Below are 27,351 nucleotides of genomic sequence, written 5' to 3' on the forward strand. Positions count from 1 at the left end.
CTCACCGATACTCTGCACGCCGAGGGGGGGAGCTGTGAGGGGTGCTGGGAGGTGTGGTGCTGAGCCCACGCCCACAGTGAAGCCCAGGAACACTCAGAATTCTCACATGGGCTGCCCACAGGGCGTGGGGGTGGCGGGAGCTGCTTCCTGCACGGGCAGGGCGGAGGGACGGAGCCCATGGCTGGCACCGAGCAGCTGCAGCGCTGGCTCAGTGAGTGGGGCTGGGGCCTGGGACTTGGGGCTGCCTTGGCTGCTGGCTCTGCTGCCTCTTCCAGACTGGGTGGGCACTGGAGCAGCTTCACCTCCATGGGGAAGGGCCCACTGTCCCCACAGAACTCTTGCAGAGTGATGTGGGTGCTGTCTTGCTGCATCTGTCCTTTTCCCCTTCTGTCTTGCCCGTCATCAGCCCCCAAAGCCGGCTGAGTGACAGACTGGGGAGTGGATAAAGCTAAAAAATACTTTCTTTCCTTAATGTGAAAGTGTAAACTGCCTGTATTCCAGCACAAGTTTTGCAGTGGTCCCAGGAGAGCTGCCTGTAAATGGTTTCTGAGTTTCTCCTGCGAAAAGCAACATCTGCTGCTGTCAGGCTGTGCTTGACTGTAAGTGTGTGCTTGGGACTATATTTTTAGGCAGATTTTAGTAACAGCTGTTTCCTGCTCGTTCTGGATCTCCCGTTTCTGCTACAAAAAGTTCTGGAGCAGCGAGGTCTGAGCTGCTTCCTGCTCTGAGCGCTCGCTCGCACTGAGACTGGGCTTTCCTTCTTCCTCTCCTGTTTTTCTCCCTCTGTAAGATGAGGCCACTGACCCAAGTATCTCTGAGGAAAACTGGGAATGCATCCAGCGTTTCTGTGACCAGGTGAACACCGACGTGGAAGGGTAAGGCAGACACACAGCTCTTTGTGTTCACCCAGCCTGTGTCTGGCTCTGAGCTTCCCCCATGGCTCTGCGGGAACAGGGCTGGGGCCACGGTGTGACTGAGCAGCTGAGCTGCAGAGGGAGCTGAGGGGGCTCGCTGGGCTCTGCTGCTCCCAGGAGGAGAAATGAGTTGGAAATAGGTGTATGCCAATGTGATAGAGAGTGATGTCTGGGAATGGGCTCTCACATCAATTGCTGGAGCCCACCAGGCAGCAGGTCCTGCTGGCCATGCCCTTAGGAGTCTGGCCAAGGATTCCTGCTGTGGGGTTCTGCAGGGAAGCCCTGAGGGAGTTCAGCATCAGCTTTTCCTTCCAGACGGGTGGAGGATCTCTACTGAGATTTCCTCACCTTCCAGCTGACAGTCTGGGCTCTGTGGGAAGTAGCAGGGACTAATTAAGCAAATGATCGTCAAACCTTAGTGGTCATCTTTGTGTTTAGAGCGGACTGAGTTCAGAGCTCCTAGTCTGGCACCCAGCTCATGCCCAGGAGCTGGCACAGGCTGGCCTGGCTGTCATTGAAGCTCCTGCAGCTGCAGAGAGCCAGCTCCCGTGGTGCCTGCCCAGGGACATCCCCCAGCCTGTCCCTGCTGCTCCCTCCCAAAGGCCAGGGCCTGTGCACAGCTGGGGGGCAACACTGGGGTCACCAGTTCACCCCCTGTGTGTGTGCATGTGTCCATGGCCAGCATGGTGCCCAAGGAAGGGTGTCTGGCCTGTTGTGAATCCAGCAGCTGCTCTTCTGTGCACACCAAGCCCAGCAGCGTTTGTTTTTCCTGGGGACTTGTGCATGGTGTGACTTGCTTTGCTCTTCCCCAGCCCGTTGTCTGCGCTGAGGCTGCTGGCACACAAAATCCAGTCCCCTCAGGAGGGAGAAGCTCTCCATGCTCTCACAGTGAGTACTTCCATCTGCACACAAAGCAGTCACTTGGAAAGAGTTTGGCAGGTAGAACAGCAGAGCAAACAGGATAGCTCTCTCTTCCTTTTCTCTTAGATGTTGATGTCTTTCTCTTTCTCTTGGATACCTCTCCCTTTTAACTTTCCCTTGCACAAGAGATACAGAAACCAGTGCACAGTGGAGGGAGGAACTGCTTCTGTTCCTCCCCACATTGCTCTGCTGTGGTGTTTCATTGCTCTGCAGCTCTGGCTGTATGAGCTGTGTCCCACCACAGAGGCAATAGCTCAGAAGTTCTTAGTGATGGGTAGAACAGAGCAGGTGGTCTTAAATGTGCTGCTTAGGAAGGTTGAATGAAGGAATAAAACATGTTCTTGCTGCATGACTTTCTCAGTATCTTGTGTTGGTGAATGCAGTGTCAGAAAGTTCTTCGATTTAATAATATAATGACGAAGTTTTTGAACGCTCCCCAAGCCTTGTGTGTTCATTTCCTGTTGGTAACGTTGTTTCCTGCAGGTGCTGGAGACCTGTGTGAACAATTGTGGTGGCAGATTTCACAGTGAAATGGCAAAATTCAGGTTTCTGAATGAGATGATTAAAGTGCTTTCTCCAAAGGTAAGTGATGGTGGTTACAGGGTGTTTCAGGATAAGAAATGCAGCTCTGCTTTATCAAAGGCAGTGGGATCTTCTGGCCATGCTCCTCTTCCTTGGGGTAGGCCTGGGCCTGCCTGCCTGAAACCCTCTTGGCATCACACCCATCAATTTCCCTTTCTGGTGGATCCTGCACACATTTACCACTGATACACATTTCGTTTTCCATTGCATCAGCCCAAGGGCAGAGCTGCAAAAAGCTGATTTCAAAGAAATGCTCAACTGAAGAACAAAACTCCTTGTCTCAGTCTCAGGCTTGGTAACAGGATTTCAGTGAAACCAGTGACTTTAAAGCATATATCACTGAAGACAATTCTGTTTACTGCTCTGAGAGGACAGATATAATTTAGTGATTTTGAAATGCCTGGTCTGGGGAAGGTTTGTGTTTTTTGTAATAAAAGGAGTGCTCACAGTCAATAATGAGAGAAATTGGAGAAAACGCCCAGATGGTGATAAGAGACAATAACTTTTGTTTCTGGTTTTGTTCAGTTTTCCTGTGCCTGGGGCTGGCTGAGGCCAGTGGTGTGGTTGCATTGCAGCAGTTAAGGGGAGTGTTTAAAGTCAAGCACAGAACTGTTTTCACTAAAATAACCTATTTTGGGTTTTGGATTCAATAATTGATGAGAGAAGTTTGGAGTGGTTTAATTTTGATTGTTATAGAATATGTGTGTGATTCTCATACAGTCCATAGCATTTCTTGTGTTTCCTAACCCCAAGATACACAGTTGACACCACTGTGAATAAACTCACAGGAATCCATTTTATCCTTGGTGTCTGCACATAAACTCATTGGGGCTGGATCGCTGTGCCAGATGTGGCACCAATTCTTTGGGTTTGAACTTTTTTGTCTTTCTTTACTGTCTTGTTTTCAGTACTATGGAATTTGGTCTTCAGAAAAAGTCAAGTCGAGGGTCACCGAAGTGATATTCAGTTGGACAGTCTGGTTTCCTCAGGAAGTCAAAATCCAGGATGCTTATCAGATGCTGAAGAAACAAGGTTCAGTTCTGTTATTTCAGTTTCCTTTTTAGCCTCCCAAGCCCAGTTTCCCCTACAGATATCTGCCTCCCTCAGCTTGTGACTCAACTTTTTCAGAACATGTTGTGTGTAAGGAAAAGGGACAAAGGTCCCAGGCTGGCTGGGTTCTGAAGGATGCATGGAACTGTTTAAAGGGATTTTCCAAAGAACAGCCTTCCTGAGCCACAGCTCAGACCAGTCTGGAGGCCTCTGTTCACACTGTGTGCAGGGGAATAGTACAGGACAGGCTCAGAAGTGATCTTTGCCCTGGAATACTCTCCCAAGATTATGAGAGATCAGTTCAGATGGATCCTAGGATGGATTTTTCATCCATTCCATTATATTTAGTAGTCCTCAGGGGTATTTTAATCCAGAATTCTCTGCAGAACCTCATGCAGTGTTGAGCATCGAGGTTTCAGCAGCTTGGGCATCACTGAACAACTACTGTTACCTGTTCCAGGGATTGTAAAAGAAGATCCCAAACTGCCAGAAGACAAAATTTTACCTCCCCCTTCTCCAAGACCTCAGAATTCTATTTTTGACACAGATGAAGAGAAATCCAAGGTAAACCTTAGAGTCTTCATGCCCCATGTTTTGTACTGATGAGAAAAGAGGCTCAGTAATATTTTGGGAGCTTCTGCTGTTTCAGACAGACTGTCTCAAAATAATGCTGATCCTTCCTGCAGTGCAACAGCTAGACAACTCTGAGGCTTTCTCAGAAATATTTCCTTAGTAAAAAGTGAAACTTTTTTTACAGAAAAACATCAGTTTCCATGAAGCCTCCCCAAGGGAGGGCTTCTCCAGGTCTTAGAGAATTTCTGCAGAGCCAGAGCTCCTAATCCTGAACAGCCAGTGTATGCAGGCAGCAATGTAATCTAGATTAAATTATGGGACAGGAACTGACACATTTCCAGGATTATAGGACCGTGCTGCAGCAGGTGTCTGTGGTGTGGGGTGTGTTCACTGTGCCCAGAGGCTGCTGCTCACTGCTGTCCCATCTCTGCCCTGACAGCTCCTGGCCAAGCTCCTGAAGAGCAGCCACCCTGAAGACCTGCAGGCAGCCAACCGCCTGATCCAGAGTGTGATTAAAGAGGTGGGAACTCCCAGGAGAAGCCTCTTTGCAGCCAGGGAGGGTGGGAGGGAACTTGGCCATTCATTCTGTACTGCAGCCCCAGAGAAGAGGCCATGTTCAGTCTTTCCAAATCATTCTGAGATTACAGCACGGGATCATTTTGTTTTGTTTCCGTAAAAATATGTCATTGCCAGGAGGAGGGAATATGTGAATGTGCATTCAGCAGGACACTTCCATGACAGTGGGACCTTGGCAGTAGTGGTCAGAAATTTCCAAAAATAAACTCAGTTCCGAGGTGGAAAAAAGTCACTCCTGTACAAAACTGCCTCTTTCCTGCATGCAGAGTGTGTGCATGTCATTTGCATGTTTCATCTGCACCAGCCACTTCTCTGCTTATGGAGGAGATTTAGTTTAACAAAACCCTGTGGTTGAGTGTGTCATTCTGTGTGGCAGAAGCCAACAACTGCCAGCTCAAATTTTGAAGTCATGCTTGTGCCTGTGGTGAGATATACACAGCACAGGGCCAGGGTGCCCTGATGGGGCAGCTGGAGGCATGTTCTCAGATGTGCTGCTTTGTGCCTTCTCTACCTGCAATAAAATGGTAATAGGTGTGACCCTGAGTGTTCCAGCCAAGTACAAGCACTGGCTGTGTCAGCCAAGTTGGCATCTACCTTGCTTTCATTTTTCATCACAGGAACAAGAGAAGTCAGCTCAGGTGTCCCGAAGAGTGGACACCATCAGTGAGGTTTCTGAGAATGTCAGACGTATGGATGAGTTACTGCAGAGCTACAGGAGACATGAATTATCCCCAGCTGACCAGGACACCCTACAGGTAAATGCTCCTGTTCCTGCATAAATGCTCTTTCTCCTCCCTCTTCTAGAGGGAGCATCACTTGCAGGTGACTGCAGAGACAGAAGTGTGCCTGTGTCCTGAGCAGTGGCACATTTCCTCCCCTGTTCCAGGCTCTGTCCCAGCGCTGTGAGAAGTTCAGGCCGCTGCTCTTCCGCCTGGCCAGCGAGGTGGTGGCTGACGAGGAGGCTCTAGGTAAGGGCCAACACTGTCCTTGTGGTTCTCTGCAGCTGGGACAGGGCTGTGCCCTTCCCTAGAGGGGGTGCTCGGGTACTTGGCACCCTGTGGGCAAAGCTCTCCACTCTCACTATGAAACCATGCCCAGGGGAAGTGACATTTGGTCTCATCCTGCTCCTCTCTGAGGAAAATGTTAATTTTCACTTGGAGCCCAAAGTTAAACAATGAATCTCTTTCTTCAGTTGAGGTAGTTTTCTGAGTTTGAGTTCTGATGTTCAGGGAACTGAAGGCTTTTGAGGTCTTTCCTCTCCAGATATTGAAGTTCTCCTTGTGTATAAACACAGAAAGAGGAATATATTTTGAATTTTTAAGTGTAATACCAAGGAAGGTGTCCTGATTTCAGCTAGGGTGGAGTTAATTTGATAAGAGCAGAATCTTAGAATTCCACAATTGGCATTTCATTCCTGTCCATATGCCTTGAAAATCTGACTGAAGCAGTGGTTGCTGACCAGACATCCTAAACAGGAACTCCGAGAGCTCAACTGCACCTCACACCTTCCTTTTATATATTCATAGATGCCACAGCTCTTCAGCTGGATTATAGACTGAAGTGCACAGGGAAAACTTGCAAAGAAAAAGAAAGTGCAGGAGAGATGGCAGGAATTAGAAATACTTTAGAGATGGGATAAGATTTCAAAGTGATCTTGATAAATGAGAGAGAGGCCTGGAATCAGCAGCTGTGTGTGCAAAATGGAATGAAAGGCGAGTGAGGGGCTGAGGGCAGCCTGCTCTGCTGCCTTCACTCCTGAACTGCACTGTCCCTTCCTCACGAGCATTTTGGGGAGTGACAGGGAGCTGAGCTGACCTTCCCGTTGGAACATGAGTATTTTGTGTCTGCTCTGGTTTCCCAGCTGAGGTCCTGCAGGCCAGTGACAAGCTCTCACAGGCGCTGGGGCAGTACAGGCAGGTTGTGGCCAGCCAGGAGAACGGGGATGGAGCAGGTCCAGCTGCCAGCTCTGCACCAGGTGAGAAGCACCCACAGCGTCCCTCTGCCCCGCAAGCCAGGTGGGAGCGGGGTTTGGGAGGGAAATGCTGCTCAGAGAATAAACATGGAGAAAGTGCTATGACACAGGGAAAATTTTACGTAACCATCGTTTTCTCTTGCATGTAGCTGACAGAAAACATTCCCAAAATCCTTCACTTTTCAGGCACACCTGTCCCCATGGATGTGCCACTCCTTTGCGGAGGTTCCTTGCTGACTCTGTCTCTGTTCCCCCAGCGTGCCGAGCAGCCCGAGGGCGCATCAAGAGCTACACCCTGATTGACTTCTCCGAGCTGGAGGCCGTGGCCCAGAGCCCCCCAGACCCCTCTGCAGACACAGCCTCGGCCTCCCGACACAGCAGCACAACCTCCACTTGCCTGCTGGAGGAGGAGTTACAGTCCTTAGGTCTGTAGGTGCCCTTCAGGGTGTCACCCTTGGGACTGGGGTTTGTGGTATTTAATAGAGAGAGAACTTTGACTTCAGTGTCAGTCCCAAGTGAAAGTAGAGCCTTCCAGATGTAAGTTTTCAGTGTCTTAGACAGCAAAGGAAGAACCTGTGGAAAACCCCTGTTTTCTGTAAAAATATCTGTGGCATGTTGGTATCTTTCTTAGGTCTCAGCAACTCCCCTGTCATACAGAAGCCACCACCTGAATTTGGCCCAGCAGAGGTGAGTGATGCTCAGATACTTTGCAGTCCATAAGGTATAAAGGACCAAAATCAGAGATGATTCCTGGCCTGCCTTTCCCTGGCAGCCTTTTTGGTGTACCACTCTGTTCTTAAGGGAAACTGGAGTCTTTGTGCTCTCAGTTAATCCCTCAGGTGCAGTTTGTAACCAAATGACTCATATGTATTTCTACTTCAGGTAGTGGTATTTGATAAACAGAGTTCTTTTCAGCACAGCAGGTTTATTTTTGCTTTATGACATACTATGAACCTGAAGGGCCTTATTTTCCAGGCTGCTGTACACAATGGATTTAGGGAAGGTGCAAGTGCTGTTCAAACCCTGGAACCACAGGAGAGCTGGGAAGACATCTGTGCAGCAAAGAGTAAATTCCAGAGCCTGGATGAACATCTCTCTCCACTATCCAGGACCAAGACATTCTCTTTGTAAGTAAACTCTTCATAATAGAGTCAGATTTTGGGGCTGAGGAATTCTTTTACAGCAGGGAGATTTAGGAAAACCTTTCAGCTCCCTGTGGTCAGTGATGGCAAGTGACCCATGCACACATTGGCTCTTTCCTGCAGTTGCGCACCTGCTAATTGCAGTTTGTGTAATTGCGCACCAGGACCTTCCAAGGACCAGAAATTTAGGGAGACAAATCCCATTGGTTGATAACAAGGTGATGTTGAGCTGAAAGAACAAAAACCTTACAGTCAGGCCTTATAATAATCTGTCACTCAAAAAGTACTTTCCTCAGCTTTCTCCAGACTGTGACAAGGTAGTTTCCAGGCATTCAGTGGAAGCTTGGAACAGTTCACAAATCAAATTAATCTCCACAGATCTTCAGAGCAGGAGACTATTACCCAGTCTGCCATAATACAAGAAATTTTACTGAAGATTTCCAGCTTCCTGCGGTGTCTTTGAGCTGGAATTTACTTTAATGTGCCTGACTAAGGCTCTAGAGAAGCTGTGCACAGGGACAGCAGCCTTCCAAAGCCCTAAACCTAAGTTTTACCATAGTAACAGAACCAAAATCTGCCTTAATGAATTTTGAAACAGCAAGATCTTCCACAGATGATAGAGTTTTTGAATTCCTCAAGGACTCAGAGTTTAAGTCTGTAGTTTCTTTATACCTAAAAGGGATGAGGGGTTGGGAATACAGGCAGACACAGAGAAGACAGTATATTCCCTGTAGTATCCCCACTTAATACAAGCTTTCTGCATGCTTTTCTTTCCAGGGATTTATTACCAATGAAATCGCCCTTTCCAGATCTTCCAAATAACTCAGTGGCAGATGCTGCACTCTTCAGTCCAGGCTATGAGCTGAAGCCTGCTGCCTCTTTGCATCCAGCTTCCTATGATGCCTCTCTAGAAAACCTTACTGTGCCTTTAATTTCAGTCACACCAAGTAAGTGCAATTCTGTGCCCCAGTCTGCTTACTAGAGGCTTACTAGAGCTCTTCCATGAGTTTTGCAGGACAGGAAGCCAAAGTAGCTTCATGCTGTGTGGGTGGGCTGGAGACAAGTAATGACTGTTCTGTGATAAGCTTAATGTACCTGAGAATTTGAGTAGGTGCTAGGGATCACAGCATGACAATGTCCTTGCCCTCCCTAGGCATTACTCAGGAGTTTCCTGCCCTGGCTGATGTTTGTAATGTGCTTCTAAACTCTGTCCTTTGCTCCTTCAGTCAAACTTCAAACTTTCAGTTGTTCTACTGGAAGTCCTAAAAGACACTTTTGAGTGGGAGTTGCCCCACTTCCTAAAGCAGAGGTCTTCATTCCACCTCAGCTTTTTGGTTTCACACTGTATGGGCCAGCTCTGCAGCTCCTCCTCAGAGCATTTCCTGGGTATGTTTCACCCTGGGGTCTCAGCCCGGGCCACAGAGCTTTGACTCTCACTGCTGCTGGAAGAACACAGGTGCACAGACATCCTGATCTGCCCTCAGTCTCAAGTGAAGGTCTTATCAGATTTTGTAAGGGCTGGATGGTGATAGTCAGGTGTGAATTTGCCAGGCATGGATGGTAAGGAGCCAAATTTTGTGCATGCTAAGAACAGCACTTTGCTTTTCCCACCGTATCTCTGTTGGATCCACATCTGACTTCTCTCAAGGACTGGTGAAACCTGAGCTGCTAAATCCCAAATACAGACATTCAGATTCCCGTCTCTGCCTTAGAGGCAGATGTAAATCAGGGGCTGTGTACCATTTGGTCTGTGAGTTTGCCAAAGAAGTAAAAGTTTGTCTGCATTTTCCTTTTTGCTATTCTTTATCCCACCTTTCCTGTTCGCCCTCAGATGGGAGAGGAATCCAGGCTGTGATTCTGATTCTTGATTTGTCTCTGGCAGGCACTATCTGTCCACTCACTGTGTATGACAGGAATGGTTTCAAGGCCATGCTCCACTTCTCCAAAGACCCGGCTCCCAGCCGGCCAGATGTGCTGGTGATGGTTTTGTCCATGCTGAGCACCTCAGCACACCCCATTAAGGACATAGTGTTCCAGGCTGCAGTCCCAAAGGTGAGAGGCCTGTGACAAAGCAGCAGAGATGCTCAGAAATGTCCTGAGAAGGTTCATCATTTCTCACTATTTGCCTTGCTCATGGGAAATTGTGTGGCTCCCTGTCTCTGCATGGAGAACTTGTTGTACAATGGTGCCTGTGGCATCAGTGCCTGTTTCACAGTGTGTATCCATGGCCTTGCTACAGCCAGAAAGGGCTCCAGAGCTGCTGCTTGAACCTCCTGGGTAGGGCTTTTTCTCCTTGTGCACGTGTAGCATAGAACTGGCTATTTAGGAATATCTGCCTTTAGTTGCAGGCTGTGCTTTTCACTGAATGACAGTCTGGCTGATGTATCTTTAACCAGCTCCACAGCTCAGTGATGCTCACAGCCCTTTCCTGGCATGGAATAAACAGAGTTTCTTTTGTTTTCTCTTCCAGACCATGCAAATAAAGTTACAACCAGCCTCTGGTTCTGAGCTGCCAGCCTTCAACCCTCTCCTCCCACCTGCAGTGGTGTCCCAGGTGCTGCTGCTCGCCAACCCACACAAGGTGCTGCTGCTGGGCTCTGGAATCCCACTGCCTGTTTGTGTGAAAGATGGGGAGAGTCTTAATAACGGGGAGATGCAGTGGAGAGACAGGGCAGTCTGGACTGTGCTGGGAAGAATTTTTTTCTGCTCAAAGAGCTTTCCAGAGCTACAGTCTGAAGGACTGTGTGGGCAGTTGCTGCAGGGGCCTGCACAGTTCTGGACTATCTGCACCAGAGACAGCTCCAGGCACTCACTGTGCAGATGTTGGCAGCTGATGGAACACAAGGGCACCCAAGCACAAGGGGTGGGTGGCAGATCTGTTGCATTGGTGGGTAATTGTGAGACCCAAGATTGGTGGAAGGGACTCTCTGTCTCTGAGTAGGCTGGCCCAGCCTGGACTGCCAACATGCCCACTGGTGGTGTGCACGGGTCTTCCAGTTGCTCTTGTATATGCTAGGAAGATCTAGGGTTTCCTTCTGTGCAGAACTTCTGCAAGGCTGGTGTTTCCCCTTTCAGAGGTGACTCACTGCAGCAAGGCCATGAGGGGTGAAGGAGCCCGGGAGTTTATAATCATGATGTGCCCCTCTCTCTTCCTTTCTCTCCCAGGATCCCATCCGGCTGAGGTACAAACTGATGTTCATGCAGGGCGTGCAGCCCTTCAGTGAGGTGGGAGAGGTGACTGGCTTTCCAGAAGCAGAGCTCTGGGGCAGGAGCTGAACTCCAGCTGGCTCCGACACTGCCACGTTGCCTTAGCCACAGATGGAGTGGGCCTGGGGACCAGCAGTGCTGACCAGCACTCTGTAAGGCCACCTTTCCTGGGGATCTGCCACCTCCTTCTCCTTTCTGTGCCCAGCAGGAGGACAGTGAACCAGCGCCTTCTGCCACAGCCTTCCCCTGTAGCTGAGCCTGCTTTACAGGAGCACCGCAGCTCTGTGCTTCTTCCATGCACCCCTTTCCTGCTTCTTTCTGGGACATTTGCCTTTCACTTTTTGCATTTAAAAAAAAAAAAAAAAAAAAAAAAAAAAAAAAAAAAGAACCTACACCAGCGTTCAGTCCCCGTGCCAGCCTGTTTCAGAGACACAGGGACAACCTCGGCCCCGTTTCCCCGGAGTCTGTGCCAGGTGCAGCGCGAGCTGAGGGGCGAGGGGCGCCGGTACCGGGAGCGGTGGGAGGGAGCGGAGCTGTGCCCGGGGCCAGGCGGCCGGGAACAAGGCCGGGACCGTGGGGACCGACCGGCCTAGGCACAGGCCCCGCGGGGCCCGGCTCTCGGCCTGAGGCAGCCCGGAGACCGCCCCGGGCCCGCCCAGGACCGACTGGAACCGCCCAGAGACCGCCCGGGCCCGCCCAGAGGCCGCCCGGAACCCGCCCAGAGACCACCCGGGCCCGCCCAGAGGCCGCCCCGGGGCCGCCGAGCGTTTCCGGGTGCGCGGCGGGCCCGGGCTGCCGCCGCCCGGGCTGTCCCCCGCTGTCCCCCCCGCAGCCATGGACTTTTCCCGGTTCCTGTCGGACGAGTTTGAGGTGAAGGGCTGGGTGAACGCGGCGTTCCGCGCCGTGCAGCAGGAGGCCCCGGGCAAGGTGGACGCGCACGCCGCCACGCTGGTGATGAAGCTGCAGCTCTTCATCCAGGAGGTCAACAACGCCGTGGAAGGTGCGGGGGGCTCTGCCGCCGCGGGGATGGCTCGGGCCGGGGTTTGCGGCCTCGGGTCGGCTCTTCCTGGGCGCTCCTGGCATCGTGTCCGCATCCTGCACCTTCCTGAGGCGCGGCAGGCGCACACACCTGTGCTGGCCACGCTGGCCATCCCGGCCCCGCCAGCCTTGCCCCATACAGGGATCCTCGCAGCCATCTCGGGGCTCGTAGTGATTCACCGACACATCTGCCTTAAATGCTGGGAAACGGCAGCTCCTGCCAGCGCTGGGTTAGATGGGATAGCAGGGTAAATTTCTTCTCCAGAAGGGCTGCCCAGGGCAGTGTTGGAGTCCCTGAAAGGGTTAAAAAGCCGTGTGGATGCCGCATTTGGGGACATGAGTTAGTGCCAAGTGTCCTTGGCAGTGCTGGAGGAACAGGACTGGACTGTTGGGAACAGTTGGACTTGATGGTCTCAGAGGGCTTTTTTAAACCTGAATGGTCCCAAGAATAAAATACATACTTAAAGTTTAAAGATACATCTCAAGATTTGTTGTTTGATGTTTTGCTTTGTTGTCTAGCATTGGGTTTTTTTCAAGTACTAAAGACTAGATAAGATTATTGAAGGGGCACCTGTTCCTGCAAGGGCTCTCAGCCCCTGGCTGACTGCTCTGTGTTCCTGCAGAAACAAGCCATCAGGCTCTCCAGAACATGCCCAGAGTCCTCCGGGAAGTAGAAGTCTTGAAACAGGAGGCAACATTCCTGAAGGAGCAGATGATCCTTGTTAAAGAAGATATAAAGAAGTTTGAAGAAGACACAGCTCAGTCCATGCAGGTCAGTTCTTGTCTTAGTGTTTATCTGCAACTTGTGAAATTCTAAAGGTTCCAGAGTTGTTACTGTGAAATAATCCTGTGAAGTTAAGATAGACAAAACCACTTCTTTTAGCATTAATATTGGAAAGGTGGATGTGACACAGACCTGTGCAGTCTGCATGTCCTGAGGAGCAGCTACTCAGGTGTTGGTTAGAGCTGCTGGTACCTGGCTGACACACTGATTTCTGCCTGGGGTGCAGAGCATTTTCAGGCAAAGTGGATACTAAAAGAACCAGACCAGAATTCAAGCTAACCTAAACTAACCAAAGTTTGTTTGACTTTGAAAGATGATTTTACATCTCTAGCTCCTTCAAACCATTTCATCTCCTTGTAATAATATAATCTTTTCACACCTTTTTGTTTTTAAAGTTTAAACAGAAGATAACTCCCAAGAATGTGTGACAGTCGTTTTTTGTCTCAGTGGGGAACATAATGTTGTGTTCATTCCTTCAGGTCCTGGTAGAGATTGACCGAGTGAAGTCCAGGATGCAGTTGGCTGCAGAGTCACTTCAGGAGGCAGACAAATGGAGCACACTAAGTGCAGATATTGAAGAGACTCTTAAAACACAGGTAAATACTGAATTATCTGGTCTTTGTGCCTCCAGCTCTTCAGGGAACTGTGTTTTAAAGTCAGATTTTGAAGTGACTGTGAAACACATCCCTGCTACTGATGCTGTCTGAGGTCACCCTTGGTAACAGGCTGCTTTTCCCTGCTGGCAGGATGTGTCCCTGATCTCAGCCAAGCTGACGAGTATGCAGAGCAGCCTGGCCATGCTGGTGGACACTCCAGATTACTCAGAGAAGTGTGTGCACTTGGAGGCCCTGAAGAACCGCCTGGAGGCCATGGCCAGCCCTCAGATTGTTGCTGCTTTCAACTCCCAGTCTGTAGGTCAGTGGCTCCTGGTGTCACTTGCTGCCAGCACAGAGTTTATTGTCTTTAAAACAACTGGCTCTGACCAGCTTTGGGTGGAGAGTTAGTGTCCTGAAGGCTCCTGATACTGAGTCCTGAGCTTCTCCTGGTGGAACAGATGTCCTGGAATGTTCTGGGCTCTGCAGCTGCCTGCAGGCCAGTGCTGCTTTGATTTTCCTGCAGTTTGGGGAACCTTTGGCCACTGCAGGAAGCAAGAAGATTACAGGATTTTATGGGCCCATGTGGATGTTTGAGATGGAGGTGCAGCTCAGATGAGCAGAAGGGCCCTGGTTTTCTGTTGTCATGGTGTGTAATCAGGAAGAGAATTTGTTTGAAAGCATTCTGACTTCCTACTACTTTGTAAGAGCAGCTTTATAAATTCTCCTTGGAAGATTTGTCATTTTGGAGAATTCTTTATGCTATTCCTTCCCTGTGCTGCTGTCAGCACTTCTGAAAAGTGGTTGTTGACACTCATCTTTGTGGACTGCGGGGTCCTGGAGGGATCTGGGGCGATGGATTACAAACCAGATGTTTGAGGAATCTGTGTTTCTAAGCTCTGTGCAGGAGCAGCTGTGCCATGAGTCAGTCTGAGGCACAGGGATCATTTTGAGGACAGGTGAAAACAAAGCTGAGGCCTTTGGTGGATATGCTTTAGGTTTGTAAGTGCTGGCTAGTTTCTAGAAAATAATTATTTCCTTCTAGGAGATGCTCTAGCTTTCTCTGGCTTTGCTACTGGATGTGTTAATACTATGTGCTGGTTAAGAAGTTAAATTTATTCCTTGTGTCTGCTTCCTGATCTTGTTTGAGGATGGGTTTCAGGCAGTTCTGCTCCTGTTTGAGAAGATAAGCAAACGAGAGATGAAGTTGTCTCTTTCTGTGTAGACCATTGTGCCTGCTCCCTTTAGAAGAGGATTTCTTGCTCAGACTGATGTCTCACCCTCAGCTTTGAGGCTCATCCTGATGCCTGTTATTTTGTTTCGTTTAGATCAGGCAAAAATGTTTGTTAAAGTCTTCACTGAAATCGATCGGATGCCCCAGCTTCTTGCTTATTATTACAAGTGTCACAAGGTAAGTGTTCGATAGCATTTTAACATTGAGGAGTAAGAGTCAGAATTCTTGCCGGGCTCTGACTGCAGAGGGAGCTGCTGCCCCGCGGATCTCAGCTGTGCTGTGGTGGGGGATGGCTTCTGTTCCTCTCTGTATTTCCTTCTCTTGCTGGCTCTTACCAGCTTTGGTTACTCCCAGTGCTCTAGGAGTAATTCTCCATTCGGGTCCTTGGTCCCTTCCTGCAGCAGACACAGGATATGCGTGTTCTGCTGGGTTTCTCTGTGCCTCATAGTTCTGCTTTGCTTTCTGTGGATGTGGCTATGTCTGCAGTAACTTTATTACTGCAACTTGCCAGCTGCTGACTTCTGTAAACTCTTTTCAGGTAAGATTAAAAGTTGGAATTCCAGACAGTTCTGTAGCCATAACCTGAGCTTCAAATTTCTCACATGACTGTGACTTTTGAGGATTAAGTTCAAGGCTGGGGCTTGCCAAGTATTTCAACTATTATGTGGGGGTATCAGTTGCAATCTCATTTTATGAGTAAAATACCAATGTTAATTAAATCTTTGAATCACTGAGAAGCCTCAAGCTTCATGCTGAAAGTCTTTTCCTTCTGTGGTGCTGAATTATACGTTATGCTGGAACGTGGAGAGGGGAGCACGGGTGAGCCTCATATTTTGGCAGAATTGCTGTACATGGGGAGTGCTAGGTTTGGCACAACAAAAACAAGACCTGTGGCCTGTCAATTTTCTTCTCAGATGGTTCTGTTCCCCCTCAGGTGCAGCTGGTGGCCGTGTGGCAGGAGCTTTGCCAGAGTGACTTGAGCCTGAACCGCCAGCTGAGCGAGCTCTATGACACCCTCCTGGGGACCTGGCACGCCCAGCTCCAGTGGGCAGCACAGGTGCAGTGACAGGTTCCTGCTCCTGCAGGGGCAGGAGGGGACGGGTTTGGGCACCCTCTGAATCCTCACAAAGCTCTGAAGAGCTCGTGGCCGCTCGCCCTGGGTTACATTCTGGGCCTGATTGGTGCAGGGTGGGATTTGCAGCCCACTTACTGTTCCTTGTCCAGCCCTTGCAGGCAGGGTTTGAGCTCTGGTGTTTCACCAGCAGCAAGGTTGCTGTGTTATTGACATTAAAGCTGCTCTATCACTTTCATCTGTATCTTAAGTTAAAACTAATTTGTTGGTGTTATAAATGTGTTCTGTTGCAAGAGATTTGAAATGCCTGAATTGCTTTATCACTTGGCCTGGAGGAAGCCCTCAAGGTCATGCTGGACTGATGCATGTTGGTCTGTGTAAGAAGATATCTGAGGGCTTCTGCTGTCACCCCTTGGAGTCTATGTGATTGTTTTCCCTGCCAAGAGTAATGTAGGATCAAAAAAAGATTTTGTCCTTTGGTGAAATGAAGAAATAAGTTCATATTGTTGAAGAGTTTTTTCATCCATGAAGGATAAGAGATTCTTATCTTCATGTCACAAAGCCAGTGTCAGTGCAAGGCCTGTGTTGCAGAGGAGCTCAGTGTTTCCTTGAAATGTATTTTTTCTGCCTAATGATTCGATGTGACTTACAGGTCAGATGTCAGGTTACATTTTAGCAGATATTCTTTGAACTGGGGATTGTGAGAAATGGCACGTGGGGCAAAGCTCTTGTCACTCAATCTCCTGTGTTGCTTCTGCTTTCTGAAAAACTCTGGGACCTTTTTGATGGCAAACCCGACTTTCAAAGCAAATGAGCAGAATAACTGATGAAAAAGTCACAGTGAAGGCTGTAAAATGTTTTATGCTAGTGGAGTGGCTGATTCTCAGCTGATTACAGGCTTTCTAGCCTTTCCACTACTGACTTCTGCCTATCTGACCAGTAATTTGTCTTGTGATCTAGTCCTCTTTCTTCATATTTTACTGATTCATGTTGTTTCACAACACACCTGTGTAAACAGAGTGCTCTGTTTCAAATGCCCTCTTCTGCCAGGTGTTTTTTGAATCACTGTAGTGCCTGTGTTCTTCTGAACTCAGTTATTGACCTGTGCCTATCTTCTAGTTTCTTGGTGGCTGTACTCAAAGCACAACAGCAAATATGTACTGCCCTAGACTTGCAGTCAGGCTGTCCTGTGTGCTAAGTCAGTGTGGCTCTTGCAGCCTTAGCAGACTGCTTTTGGATTTTTCACCCCTTGTGAGATTTCTCAGGTTTGGAAACTGCCTGCTGCTCTCTGCTGCTGTGTGTGTTCCTCTCAGGTAATGTGCTTTTGCCAGTAGCTGTTCTGCTGCTGCAGGTTTTCAAGAACCCCCATGAAATCGTGACTGTGCTGTTGATTCAAACCCTGGGAGCTCTGGTGCCTTCCATCCCTGTGTGCCTCAGCACTGCCATGGAGAGGACGGGCCAGGACACCAAGCTGACCCAGCTGCTGGAGCTCCATGAGGCCACTGTCCACTTTGCCAAGGGGCTGGAGGTGGCCATGCTGCCAAACCTGAGTAAGGCTCTGGCACTGAATTCTGTCTTTTTGTGCTGTCCCCTTTGTGAACTCCCAGTGTGGGATTTTTGTTGAGTTTTGGGTGGAGGGAGGGATTATCTGTTCTAAGCAATGCCCAGTTCCACGGCGCTTGCCCCTTTGTGTTTGTGTGTGTATCTTCCACCGGGGCTGTTGACACAGCACTGAGTTTCCTGAAGCAGCCCTGTCCTGAGCATGCTGGCTCTGCAGGGTAAATAACATTTAGCACTTCTCCTTTTACGAGCTTTACTGTTTCTTCTGTCTCCCAGACGAGGAAATGTCTCTAGGGAGGCAGCGAGACCATTGTGAGAGATCACAAAGCAGAAAAGTTGAGGAGTTTCCTGGAATTGTCACACCTCATTAAACAAGAGAAAACCTGCTTGAAGGCTGCATCCATTGGGTGCTTGTATTTGATTTTGTAATTTTTTGTTGCTACTGGCTCAGGTTTTAATCAAGTGACAATGCCCAGTGTTTTTTCTGAACTATTGGTAGTTTTTTCCCAGCAGCATCCTCAGTGTTTGTTTCCAAATCTGCCCTATGCTTTCCCCACTCTGGGACGTTTGTCATTTTGGTCATGATTGCTGAGTAATTCTCACAAACCACACAGCATTGAGGTGCTGTGTTTGCACAAGTTTACACCTGACTGGAGCTGCTGAATATTTGTAGACCCTTATGAATTTGGTGGGGCCGCTTCAAAGGCTGGCTATGGGAAAATCCAAAATTAAGGCTAATGGAGCATTCTGATGCTGTGCTTCCTGTGTTTGGTTCCTCATAACATTGTCTTGAGCTGTTTAAACCCAGATTCCTTCTTGATCCTGTAAATTATGATTGCTGGGCAATGTCAGGGAGTGTGACTGTGTCTGTTGTCTCTCTGGTTGCACACATGTCAGTCATTTTCTAGCTTAATTTGTGATTCATTATAGAAATTAGTAAAAAGGACTTGGAAAAATAATGCCAGGATCTAGAAGATGATAGAATAGGAGGACCACTGTTGAACTGTTATCTGAGTGTGTTTAAAAAAAAAAACCCAAAGCTTTTATTAATGTCTCTTTTAGTGTGGGGTAAGATGTTTGAGAAAAGAAATATCTCAAGAATGGAAAGGCCAGGTGACTCAGCTGAGGAGAGTCAAACCAGTTCCTGCTTGTGTATGTGAGGGGAGGGCTCAGCTGTGATTCACAGGATAATTCAGTTTGGAAGGGACCTTGGGAGATGATCTGGTCCAGTCTGCTGCTCCAAGCAGGATCTGCTGTGAAGTCAGACCAGGGTGCTTGGGATGCTGTTCAGTCTGGTCTCAAAAACATCCAAGGACAGAGACGGTGCTGGCTTTGGACAGACTGCTCCATTGCTTTCCTGTCCTCAGGGTCTGGAAGTCTTTCCTGATATCCAGGATTCAAAGTAATTTTGATTTGCTGCAGGTTTGAGTTTGGCAGAGCTTTGTGAGAACAGCTGGTGTCCAGTTCTGATAGGAGCAATAATCATTCAGCCCTGCTTTGTGTTTGGGTTGGCAGCTCCCTGCTCAGGCATGGCACTGAGAGCCTGAGTCCCTGCTTCACATTCAGCTCTGGCTGATGAACACTGGCACAGTAGTGCTGAGTGAATTGAATTAATGTCAATTATTTGAAGTGTGAACTAGGCTTTCTGATAAATGAGGATTGCCCCTGTTTGATGCCGTGGGAGTAATGTGTTTCACTTCTCAGCTGGTTTCAATTCTTCTGCTGTAGGTTGGAATGTTTGATAGGTTTTTGTCACCCAGGCTGTTTTGGGTCAGTGAGTGTTAATTTTCCTGAGGCACTTGTTGAGGTAGAACATCTTGGTTTTAGGAAGCAGGTAGAGATAATAATCTTGTTTCTGAAAAAATTAAGAAACAATCTGTGTACTTGAGATTGAAGCTGCTGGGCAGCATTCCAAGCCTGTGCAGGCAGCATGCTCTAGTGGAAGAATTGCATGTAGCTTGAAATGAGGCTTTTAGTAGCATATTCATCTCTTTGTAAATTAAACATCTGAATTTTTTGTAGAGGAGCAGAACCTGGTGAAAGTGATGGAGCTGGTGGAAGTGGTGTATGCTCCATACAAGCCCTATCAACTGGAGTATGGAGACCTGGAAGAAGAGAATCTCCTCATCCAGATCAGTGCAGTGCCCTTGGTAATGTACCAGTCTTTGCTCAGCTGTCCAGGGAGAGGCTGTAGCTTCCACTAAACATCTTTGTCATAGTTACTGCTCTCTTTGTCCCTCTCCTTTTTGGTTATATTTCCTTTTATTTGTAGAAGATCCTGCTGTTGGCAGAACTGTTTTTCCTTGAAGTGAACACAGGGTTTGGCAGCCTGGCTGTTGTTGCAGTCCATGGGCAGGAGGGTGGAAGCACCAGCATGGTGCCTTAGTTTGGCAAGAATGGAAGATACCAGAGTACCCTGGGTTACACGAGGTGTGTTTTCTGTATTGCCTGGAAGAAGAGTCAGGCTCAGCTTTGTTGTTACTGTTGTTGTTTAGGAGCATTGGGAAGTGATTGATTGTGTCCAGGAGCTGAACCACTCGGTCAACAAACTCTTCATTCTGGCGGCCGGAGCTGTCGACAACTGCGTCAAGCTCACGGATGGCCTGGGGGTGTGTGGGCTGCTGAAGGCCCTGAAGGCCCTGTTCTCAAAGTAAGGTGCCTTTAGGGACTGCTCCATTTATCCTGAGTGAGTAGTGAGTGTGCAGTTTGTGGCCAAAGACTTGGTAGTTTATGGAAAATGGCTGAGAGCAGAAAGTGTCTCTGACTCTACCATGAGTCATCAATATCCCTCTTGCTGCTTCATTTGAGCACAGGCTGTTTTCTAGAGGAAAAATGGAAGATTTTATGGCTAAATCAAAGGCTTGCCAGCTGTTTTCTATTCTGGTTGGGCAGAGTTTTCATTTTTAATAAATACTTTTGAAGGAGAAATTGTTTCCCAAAACAAAATAAGGCAAATTAGGCTGATGAAAGTAGATCTCAGTGGAGAAATAAGTCTGGAGGTTGAACTTGATAGTCTTGGAGGTCTTTTCCAACCTCATTGATTTAATGAATACACAGTCACAGTATCACAGATAAGTGATCTCAAATTCAGGATCTGCCTGTAAATGTGACATACCCCACGAGTGAGGTTCACTCTTAGTTCTTGTCTTAAAGTATCATTTTCCTGGTCCTATACTGATTTACTCCTTATTCCGTCACGATACTGAAAGAGCTGCTCACAGGGTATGAATCAGGTATTGCTGCCCTTTGGGAAGGGGGAAGAGGAAAACACAAACCTCTGATCTCACCTTCTTTATAGGCAATTACAGAGCAATGTACTTGCCTCCAGCTTATGGGCATTATTAAAAAGAAAATGGGGGTGTGTAGAAAACAGAATGTTCTACTTTTTATCCATGTTCTCATCTGGGGAGTAGCTGAGAAAACAAATTCATGAGATTGTTGTCATCATGTTCCTGGAGTAAGGGCCAAGTGATGTTGGAGTAGCAAGGGCCATATGAACTTTTCCTGGTCTTTCCTAGGAGATGATCAATGTAGTGGTAACTAAAATGTCTTACTCCTCCTTTCTCACAGGGAGGGAGAGCTCCTGGTAGTCCACAGGCAGCAAACTGAGACAGTCACACAGCATCTTTCACACTCCTTGTCTTCTGGTTTAGGCTTGAGTGGGCTGTGGCTGATCAGTTCTTCACATCCACATGTTTGGAGTGGAACCAGAGTGTCTCTTCTGTACTCTGTTTAGTATTTCTGGTTCTTGTTTGGCCCTTGCAGAGGACTGACTGAGAAAGTCACAGGACATGTCTTTGTGCTGCTCTCCAGCCTGCTCTCTTATGCTGGTGCTGCTCCTTTTCTCACTGCAGGTATACATCTGACTTCACAAACACACTGCAGTCTATACGAAAGAAATGTAAACTGGATGATGTCCTGGCAGATTCCCTGTTCCAGGAGGACTGGACTGCATTCCAAAACTCTGTCCGGTAAAGGGTTTGGGTTTTTTTAAATCTGGCTTAGAGCTGATTTTTGTATCAAAGCTGAAACGGAACTACTTGGGCTCAGTTTACACAAATTCTCAGCGCAGAACACAGGGCTGAGCTCACTCTGCTGCTGGGAGCACCAGTGTCAGACATGGGTTTCAGGTTGCTTCTGGCATGGGGAGGTCTGTGGGGCTCCCCACCCTGCCTGGAGCAAGGCTGCGTCTCATATCACTTGTAATATTAACAGCTCTTAGAATTTTTCCCAGTGACATTGAGCTGGCCTTCCCCACGATGACAAGAAGTAGCGTGTGGGTGTGAGGCCATTGGGCAAAAAAAAAAAAAAAATCATTGTTATCAAATGGATGCAGAGTTAATCACCAAATTGACTCTTGACACATGTGTGGGCTGTGGTTTGGTTTTGGCATTTCATAATTACTTGACATGGATCTGAGGTAGGTTCTCTGAGGGGGGGTCTGGCATTATCTGCCTCAAATCTCAAAGTGTGTTTGTCTTGTTCTTTCCCAGGATCATTTCCATTTGTGGTGAACTCCTTCATCAGTGTGGAGACTTTGAGCAGCAGCTGGCCAACAGGTGAGCACTGGCGACCTTAATTCATGAGCTGTCAACATAGGAACCAAGTTGAAAGAAAACAAACCCGAGAGTGCCTTGGTTGCATAGACCATGGAGGGAAAGCCACCACAGATTCCCCTTCCCCGTGCTTTGACATGTCAGAGATGAGGCACAGACTGTTTCACTCAGTCATGTTTCCTGAGACAGTCCCAAGAATCCTTTTCTTTGGTTACCTGGCTGGCCACCAATGGGCTGCCAGATGGGGGTCAGGAAGGAATTTTCCACCGGATCAAATTGGCAAGATCCTCACCCTTGTGACATGAATCACGTGCTGAAATGAGTGTAGGTGTGCCTTACCTGATGGGTTCCCTGTAACCTGAGGAGTGTAGGCACAGGCAGGACGTAGATCTTGCTACTCCTTGTTGTAAGCAGTGCACTGCTCAGCCTGTGGTTCCTTGGAATGCTCGGTGACTTGACAAGAGCCCAGCCTGCAGTGCTCAGTGGGGCCCCTCTGCCCTCGTGTTCCCAGAGCACAAACCCCTCTGTCCTCTCAGCAGTTCTGCAGCTGGGTAAGAGGATTGGCTGCATATGGAGTCTCCATCTGTGAATGCTCTTCCTTGAAGTCACTCAAGGGGAGTGCTGGTCCTTGGGCCAGCGTGAGGACAGGACTGCAGAGTCCAGAGGATTCTGCTGGTGACTTTTGTGTACTTGTTTTCAGGATTTTATCAACTGCTGGGAAATATCTCTTGGACTCGTACAGCCCTTGCAGTTTTTCTGGCTTTCAGGACACCAGTTCTGCAGAAAAGAAGAGCTCCATAAAAAATCCCTGGCAGGAATACAATTATCTCTTGAAGGAGAATCCATCTGAGTATGCCAGCCTTATGGAAACACTTTACACTCTGAAGGTAACCCTGGTGCCTGGAGAGCCTGCCTCTATTACAGTCTGCTCTTGGGCCCATATTGGGTAGATGACACCTGGATTCCCCCTCCAGTCTAATGACTTTTCATGCTGGGCTGCAGCCTTTCTGGGCTGTGTTCTACAGAGACACTGATGCACAGGGAGATGAAATGTCCAAACCCAGGAAGTCTGGACTCATTCCATCTCGCCCCAGATCCTGGCTCTGCTTTGTGAACATGCCTTTATCAGCTTAGGTGAGGGAGATTTTATCTCAGTGAGCATTGGGAAGGTTGTGTTGGAGCCATCTCAAATTCTGGAGCCCACACACCACCTTCTGAAGCTTTCTTTGCCCTGTCCAGTCTGAAACAGAATTCTGCAGGATCGTTCATGCATGGATCTGTGAACAGGGTAGAATGACATTAGTTATCTTCTTGTGGATCTGAGTTATGTTTGCCATCATTGGTCACATGGAGTAGTGAATTCAGGCTTATGAGTTTTATTTCCTCAAAATGTTTTGATTTCTTTTGTATTTGGTTTACCTGCAACTTTTGTGGTTCCACCTTCAGTGTCATGTGTTTGTTTACCTTTAAACCTTGACTAAACTGTCCAGTTCCACAGGTACTCTTCAGGTAGAACTTAATTCCATGCAGGGCATCAGTTTGTGCCCTTTGACTAAAAGGCAGCTTTGCCATCTTCTCTGCAAGTTTCTCAGTACCCAGCATGTGCCAGAGCCTGTAGAGGCTGGAATGTGATCCTGATTCCTTGTCCTGCAGTTCAGGCAGCAGTGGCAGTTTCTGTCTTGCATAACTGCTCAGAACAGGTCATTCCAAAGGAAAACAGGCTGTGCCATCACAGAGCGAAGCTCTGCTGCACAAGGAGGGCCTCACAAAACCTCTGCAGGCGCGTTAACACAGCCCCTCTGTGTCCACTTGGGTGGCTTGTGCATGTGACTGTTTTTCTCTGTGTGTGTCAGGAGAAAGGCACTGGTACCCAGACGCTGCTGTCGCCGTCGCGAGCGGCACTGAGCCGCCTGAACCAGCTGTCCCATCACCTGGCCTTCGACTCCGTCTTCCTGCGCATCAAACAGCAGCTGCTGCTGGTGCCCAGGATGGAGGTGGGCACGGGGGCCTGAGCTGAGCTCTGCAGGCAGGGTTTACCTGGGGGGGGGGTCCCTTGGGTCAGCATTGCTTATCTGTCTCCTGCTCCAGAATGGTTCTCTCTGGTGCCACATTTCTCCTAGGAGCTGCAAGCACTGGAAGTTTACCTTCTCTCACCCACAGCCTTTGCAGCACAGGTGTTTGAAGGCTCTGGTGTTTGTTTGGGGTGTTGCTTTTCTGACCTGTGTGTGCATGTTTCCCACAGGGAGCTGGGTAGAAAAAGGGTGGGTGTTTTGGGCCTGAGGGATAACATGGTAAATGGTTTTCTCACCATCTGTGTTCTGCTTCCTAGAATCACTTGGGTAGTCACAGTTCATGTTGTTGGGTCACCCCTTTCTAAAATACTGACTGGCTTCATACTCTGGGAGGACACTGATTCATCCTGCACTTTCTGCCTTACAGGGCTGGAGTTCTAGTGGCATTGGTGAGACTCTGACAGATGACCTACCAAACTTCAGCCTGACCCCTCTGGAATATATCAGCAATGTAAGAGAACTCAGCTGTCTTTCTGCTCTAGAAAACAAATTGCTGGGAACACTCCAGAGAGCAAAGATTTGCTTGGAGTAGCAGTTCTCTGTACAGATCTTTCTTACCATGAGTGTTTCAGTGACTGTTTCTCTGACCTTGTGAAAAGCTATTTCTTGTACCAAGTGTAATGATGCACAAGAGCCAATTTGTAGGTGAGTGAGTGGCTGTCAGGCTCAGCTCTCTGCTTTCAGGTGTATTTACTGTGGGTGACTTTTTCTCTGGTAAAGGACTTGCCTCACATTTGTTGAGTGATTCAGCTTTTGGTGGTTTTATTCTAGATTGGGCAGTACATTATGTCGCTTCCTCTGCACCTTGAGCCATTTGTCACTCAAGAGGATTCTGCTTTGGAACTGGCATTACATGCTGGAAAACTGCCATACCCTCCAGAGCAAGGTAGGGTGAGACCAGAGGCTTTGGAGTGTCTGGGGAAAGCTTTCCTATCCTGCCATTACACGGGTGGGATGTGTTACAGTGACAAAACCGTTGGAGATCCCTTTCCTATCACACTGTTTCTTCCAAGAATCCTTTGGTAAAACCCAGGAGGAACCTCTAAATAATGAGTAAAATTATTTTGGTTTCATTCAAACTGGAAGCTTTGGCTTGGTTTGTGTGAGTTTGGTGTTCGTTAAAATGATGGTTTGGGGTCTGAAGAGTTCTGTTGGGTTTTGGCTCCTGTTCATGCTCCAGGGGGCTGGCCTTACCTGCTGTGTCACCAATCCTGCTGCAGGTAACAGCAGTAGGTACCTAATGCCTTTTCCCTGCAGGTTGGCAGTGTACCTGGTGTGCTCTTTATGGTGTTACTATTTCCACAGGCAATGAAGAAAGCATAGAACTTGGTATTTACACTCTCCTGGAGCCTTCCAAAAATACGGTCTTTAGTTCAGGCTTCTGCATTACTATTATGTCACCTTGAAGCATTTACATGTTGTAATGACTCGATAATTTTCAAAACACTAATGAACACAGACTGCCTTTAGGGCTGGAAAAAAACTCTTGTCAATCCTTGTCACTGCCGTGATTTTCAAACTGCTTCTGGAAGAGGATCCTGTAGGAGGTGCCAGACAGTGCCCTGTCCCAGCAGGTCACCCCTCAGCCCTTTGGAAGGGACTTACCTGGAGAGTAATCCAGGGGAGTGTTTTGGGTCTGGAGCTCATGTCTGGTGTACAGTGCAGGGAGAGTACATGACTGCTTTGATTGCCCCAAAACCAGCTGATAACTCTGACTACCTCAATGTCCCGTGGAAGGAGCAGTTCAGGTGCTATTAACCAGTGAGGATTATGTGTTGTACAAAGGCAGCAAGGGCGGGTCAGGAGTGCTGGCACTAACGGGGACTGTGTGTGCAGGAGATGAGCTGCCCGAGCTGGACAACGTGGCTGATTACTGGCTGGGCTCCATTGCCAGGGCCACCATGCAGACCTACTGCGAGGTCATCCTGCAGATCCCACAGCTCACACCACACTCCACCAAGCAGCTGGCCACGGACATTGGTGAGTGTGGGCACATTGGGGTCTGGGCACAGCTCACATCACACACGGGCTGGTACCACACAGGGCCCCTGCCTGGCTGGTGGGTTCCAGCCACTGCTGCTGCCTGTGGGTGGGAGCTCTCAGGGACAGGATTCCCTCTGCCACCAAGAACCAAGGGTATCTTTCATTTCACGGTGTCTATTGCCAGTTAAATACAAATTTTTCCCTAATTTTGCAGATTATCTGATCAATGTGATGGATGCCCTGGGCCTGCAGCCATCACGGGCGCTGCAGAACATCGGAACTCTGCTGAAGGCAAAGCCAGAGGAGTTTCGCCAGGCTGCCAAGAGCCTGCCCCGCAGGATGGCTGCTGGCATTGCAGCCATGAGGGGCCTGGAGGGTTAGCTGTGCCCTCCTGCCTCTGGCATTGCAGCCATGAGAGGCCTGGAGGGTTTGCTGTGCCCTCCTGCCTCTGGCATTGCAGCCATGAGGGGCCTGGAGGGTTAGCTGTGCCCTCCTGCCTCTGGCGTTGCAGCCATGAGGGACCTGGAGGGTTTGCTGTGCCCTCCTGCCTCTGTCATTGTGACCATGACGGGCCTGGAGTGCCAGCTGTGCCCTTCCTGCTGCTGGCCCCTGCTCAAGGATTCACCTCCTCAGATTGGTTTTCATTTCTGCAAGGACAGTGAAAAGATCTCTGGGGACTAGGGGAATTTATTTCAGACTAATTTTTAATAAATGTCTTTGTCTAGGAAAGGCTTGTTCCATTTTTCCATCTTTAGAAATACGGAAAGATGTCCTGCAGCCAAGTTTCCCAAAAACTCTGGGTGACCCTGAGTAGGTTGAGGAGTGCTGGAAATGTTCTACCAGGTGCTGTAGAGTTCATGCTTTGTGGCAGCTTTTTCAGAGAATTTACTGTATCTGAGGTGATGGGGTGGGTGCAGCACAGAGGGGGCTCCCTGTAGGCAGTGGCCACTGCTCAGGGCTGTCACAAATACAAGGTCAGGAAGGGTCTCCTCAGTTGGCTGTTGAGGCTTGATTGAGCTCAGCTCTGAGAATAAAACCTTTGTAGGTTGTTCCTGATGCAATTTCAATATTCTACTGAAAACTATGACATTTGTATGGAATTTAAGGGAAGTGGTGCTTTCCTGTAGAATTTACTACCATTTGTTATATAAATTTTTTGTGAAACAGCTGGTCTAGCCTTAGTGTGCTCTCCTGGGAGACAATAGGGCGGAATACAGGGAGGGAGGTGCCAAAAGTGGAATACCAGCTGAGTCTCGAGCAGCTGCACTGCTGCTGCAGCTGGAAACTCCTTTGCTCAGCTGGGCTCAGGCTGCTGTGGGTCTGGCTGGGGACAGCTGGGCTGGGACAGGACTGGAGCCAAGCACTGGAGACGCTTCCCACTTTTATGAGATGTCAGACATTTCCATAAGCCGGCTGTGACTAGAATGGTGAGCTGTCCTGCAGAGAACACTCTGTTCCCTTCCCTCCTGCTGTAAGGAGGGTGAAGCTCATCAGCCGTGCCTCTCCCACCCTTCCCCTGCCC

General features: G+C 48.7%; 2 protein-coding genes across 2 annotated transcripts; both read left to right on the top strand.

Annotated features, from left to right (window-relative positions):
* Window positions 1–120: 120 nt before the first annotated feature.
* Window positions 121–11,702, top strand: GGA2 (golgi associated, gamma adaptin ear containing, ARF binding protein 2). Its single transcript, XM_083872157.1, has 17 exons — window positions 121–211; window positions 791–875; window positions 1,727–1,802; window positions 2,319–2,417; window positions 3,326–3,449; window positions 3,928–4,031; window positions 4,480–4,560; window positions 5,234–5,371; window positions 5,503–5,584; window positions 6,478–6,591; window positions 6,846–7,013; window positions 7,220–7,275; window positions 7,564–7,715; window positions 8,508–8,677; window positions 9,613–9,782; window positions 10,201–10,311; window positions 10,896–11,702. The coding sequence occupies exons 1-17, from the start codon at window positions 178–180 to the stop codon at window positions 11,004–11,006; spliced, it is 1,875 nt and encodes a 624-aa protein (XP_083728283.1). The 5' UTR covers window positions 121–177; the 3' UTR covers window positions 11,007–11,702.
* Window positions 11,691–26,571, top strand: COG7 (component of oligomeric golgi complex 7). The gene is made up of 17 exons (XM_083872156.1): window positions 11,691–11,937; window positions 12,599–12,747; window positions 13,239–13,355; window positions 13,506–13,674; window positions 14,681–14,763; window positions 15,521–15,643; window positions 17,010–17,208; window positions 19,241–19,368; window positions 19,714–19,868; window positions 21,073–21,189; window positions 21,712–21,777; window positions 22,475–22,661; window positions 23,628–23,768; window positions 24,214–24,297; window positions 24,618–24,732; window positions 25,683–25,826; window positions 26,044–26,571. Exons 1-17 carry the CDS (start codon window positions 11,772–11,774, stop codon window positions 26,208–26,210), a joined length of 2,310 nt encoding a protein of 769 aa, XP_083728282.1. The 5' UTR covers window positions 11,691–11,771; the 3' UTR covers window positions 26,211–26,571.
* The last annotated feature ends 780 nt before the right edge of the window (window positions 26,572–27,351 follow it).

Source organism: Zosterops lateralis (genome assembly GCF_965231275.1).
Source record: "Zosterops lateralis genome assembly, chromosome: 15".
Taxonomy (NCBI): Eukaryota; Metazoa; Chordata; class Aves; order Passeriformes; family Zosteropidae; genus Zosterops; species Zosterops lateralis.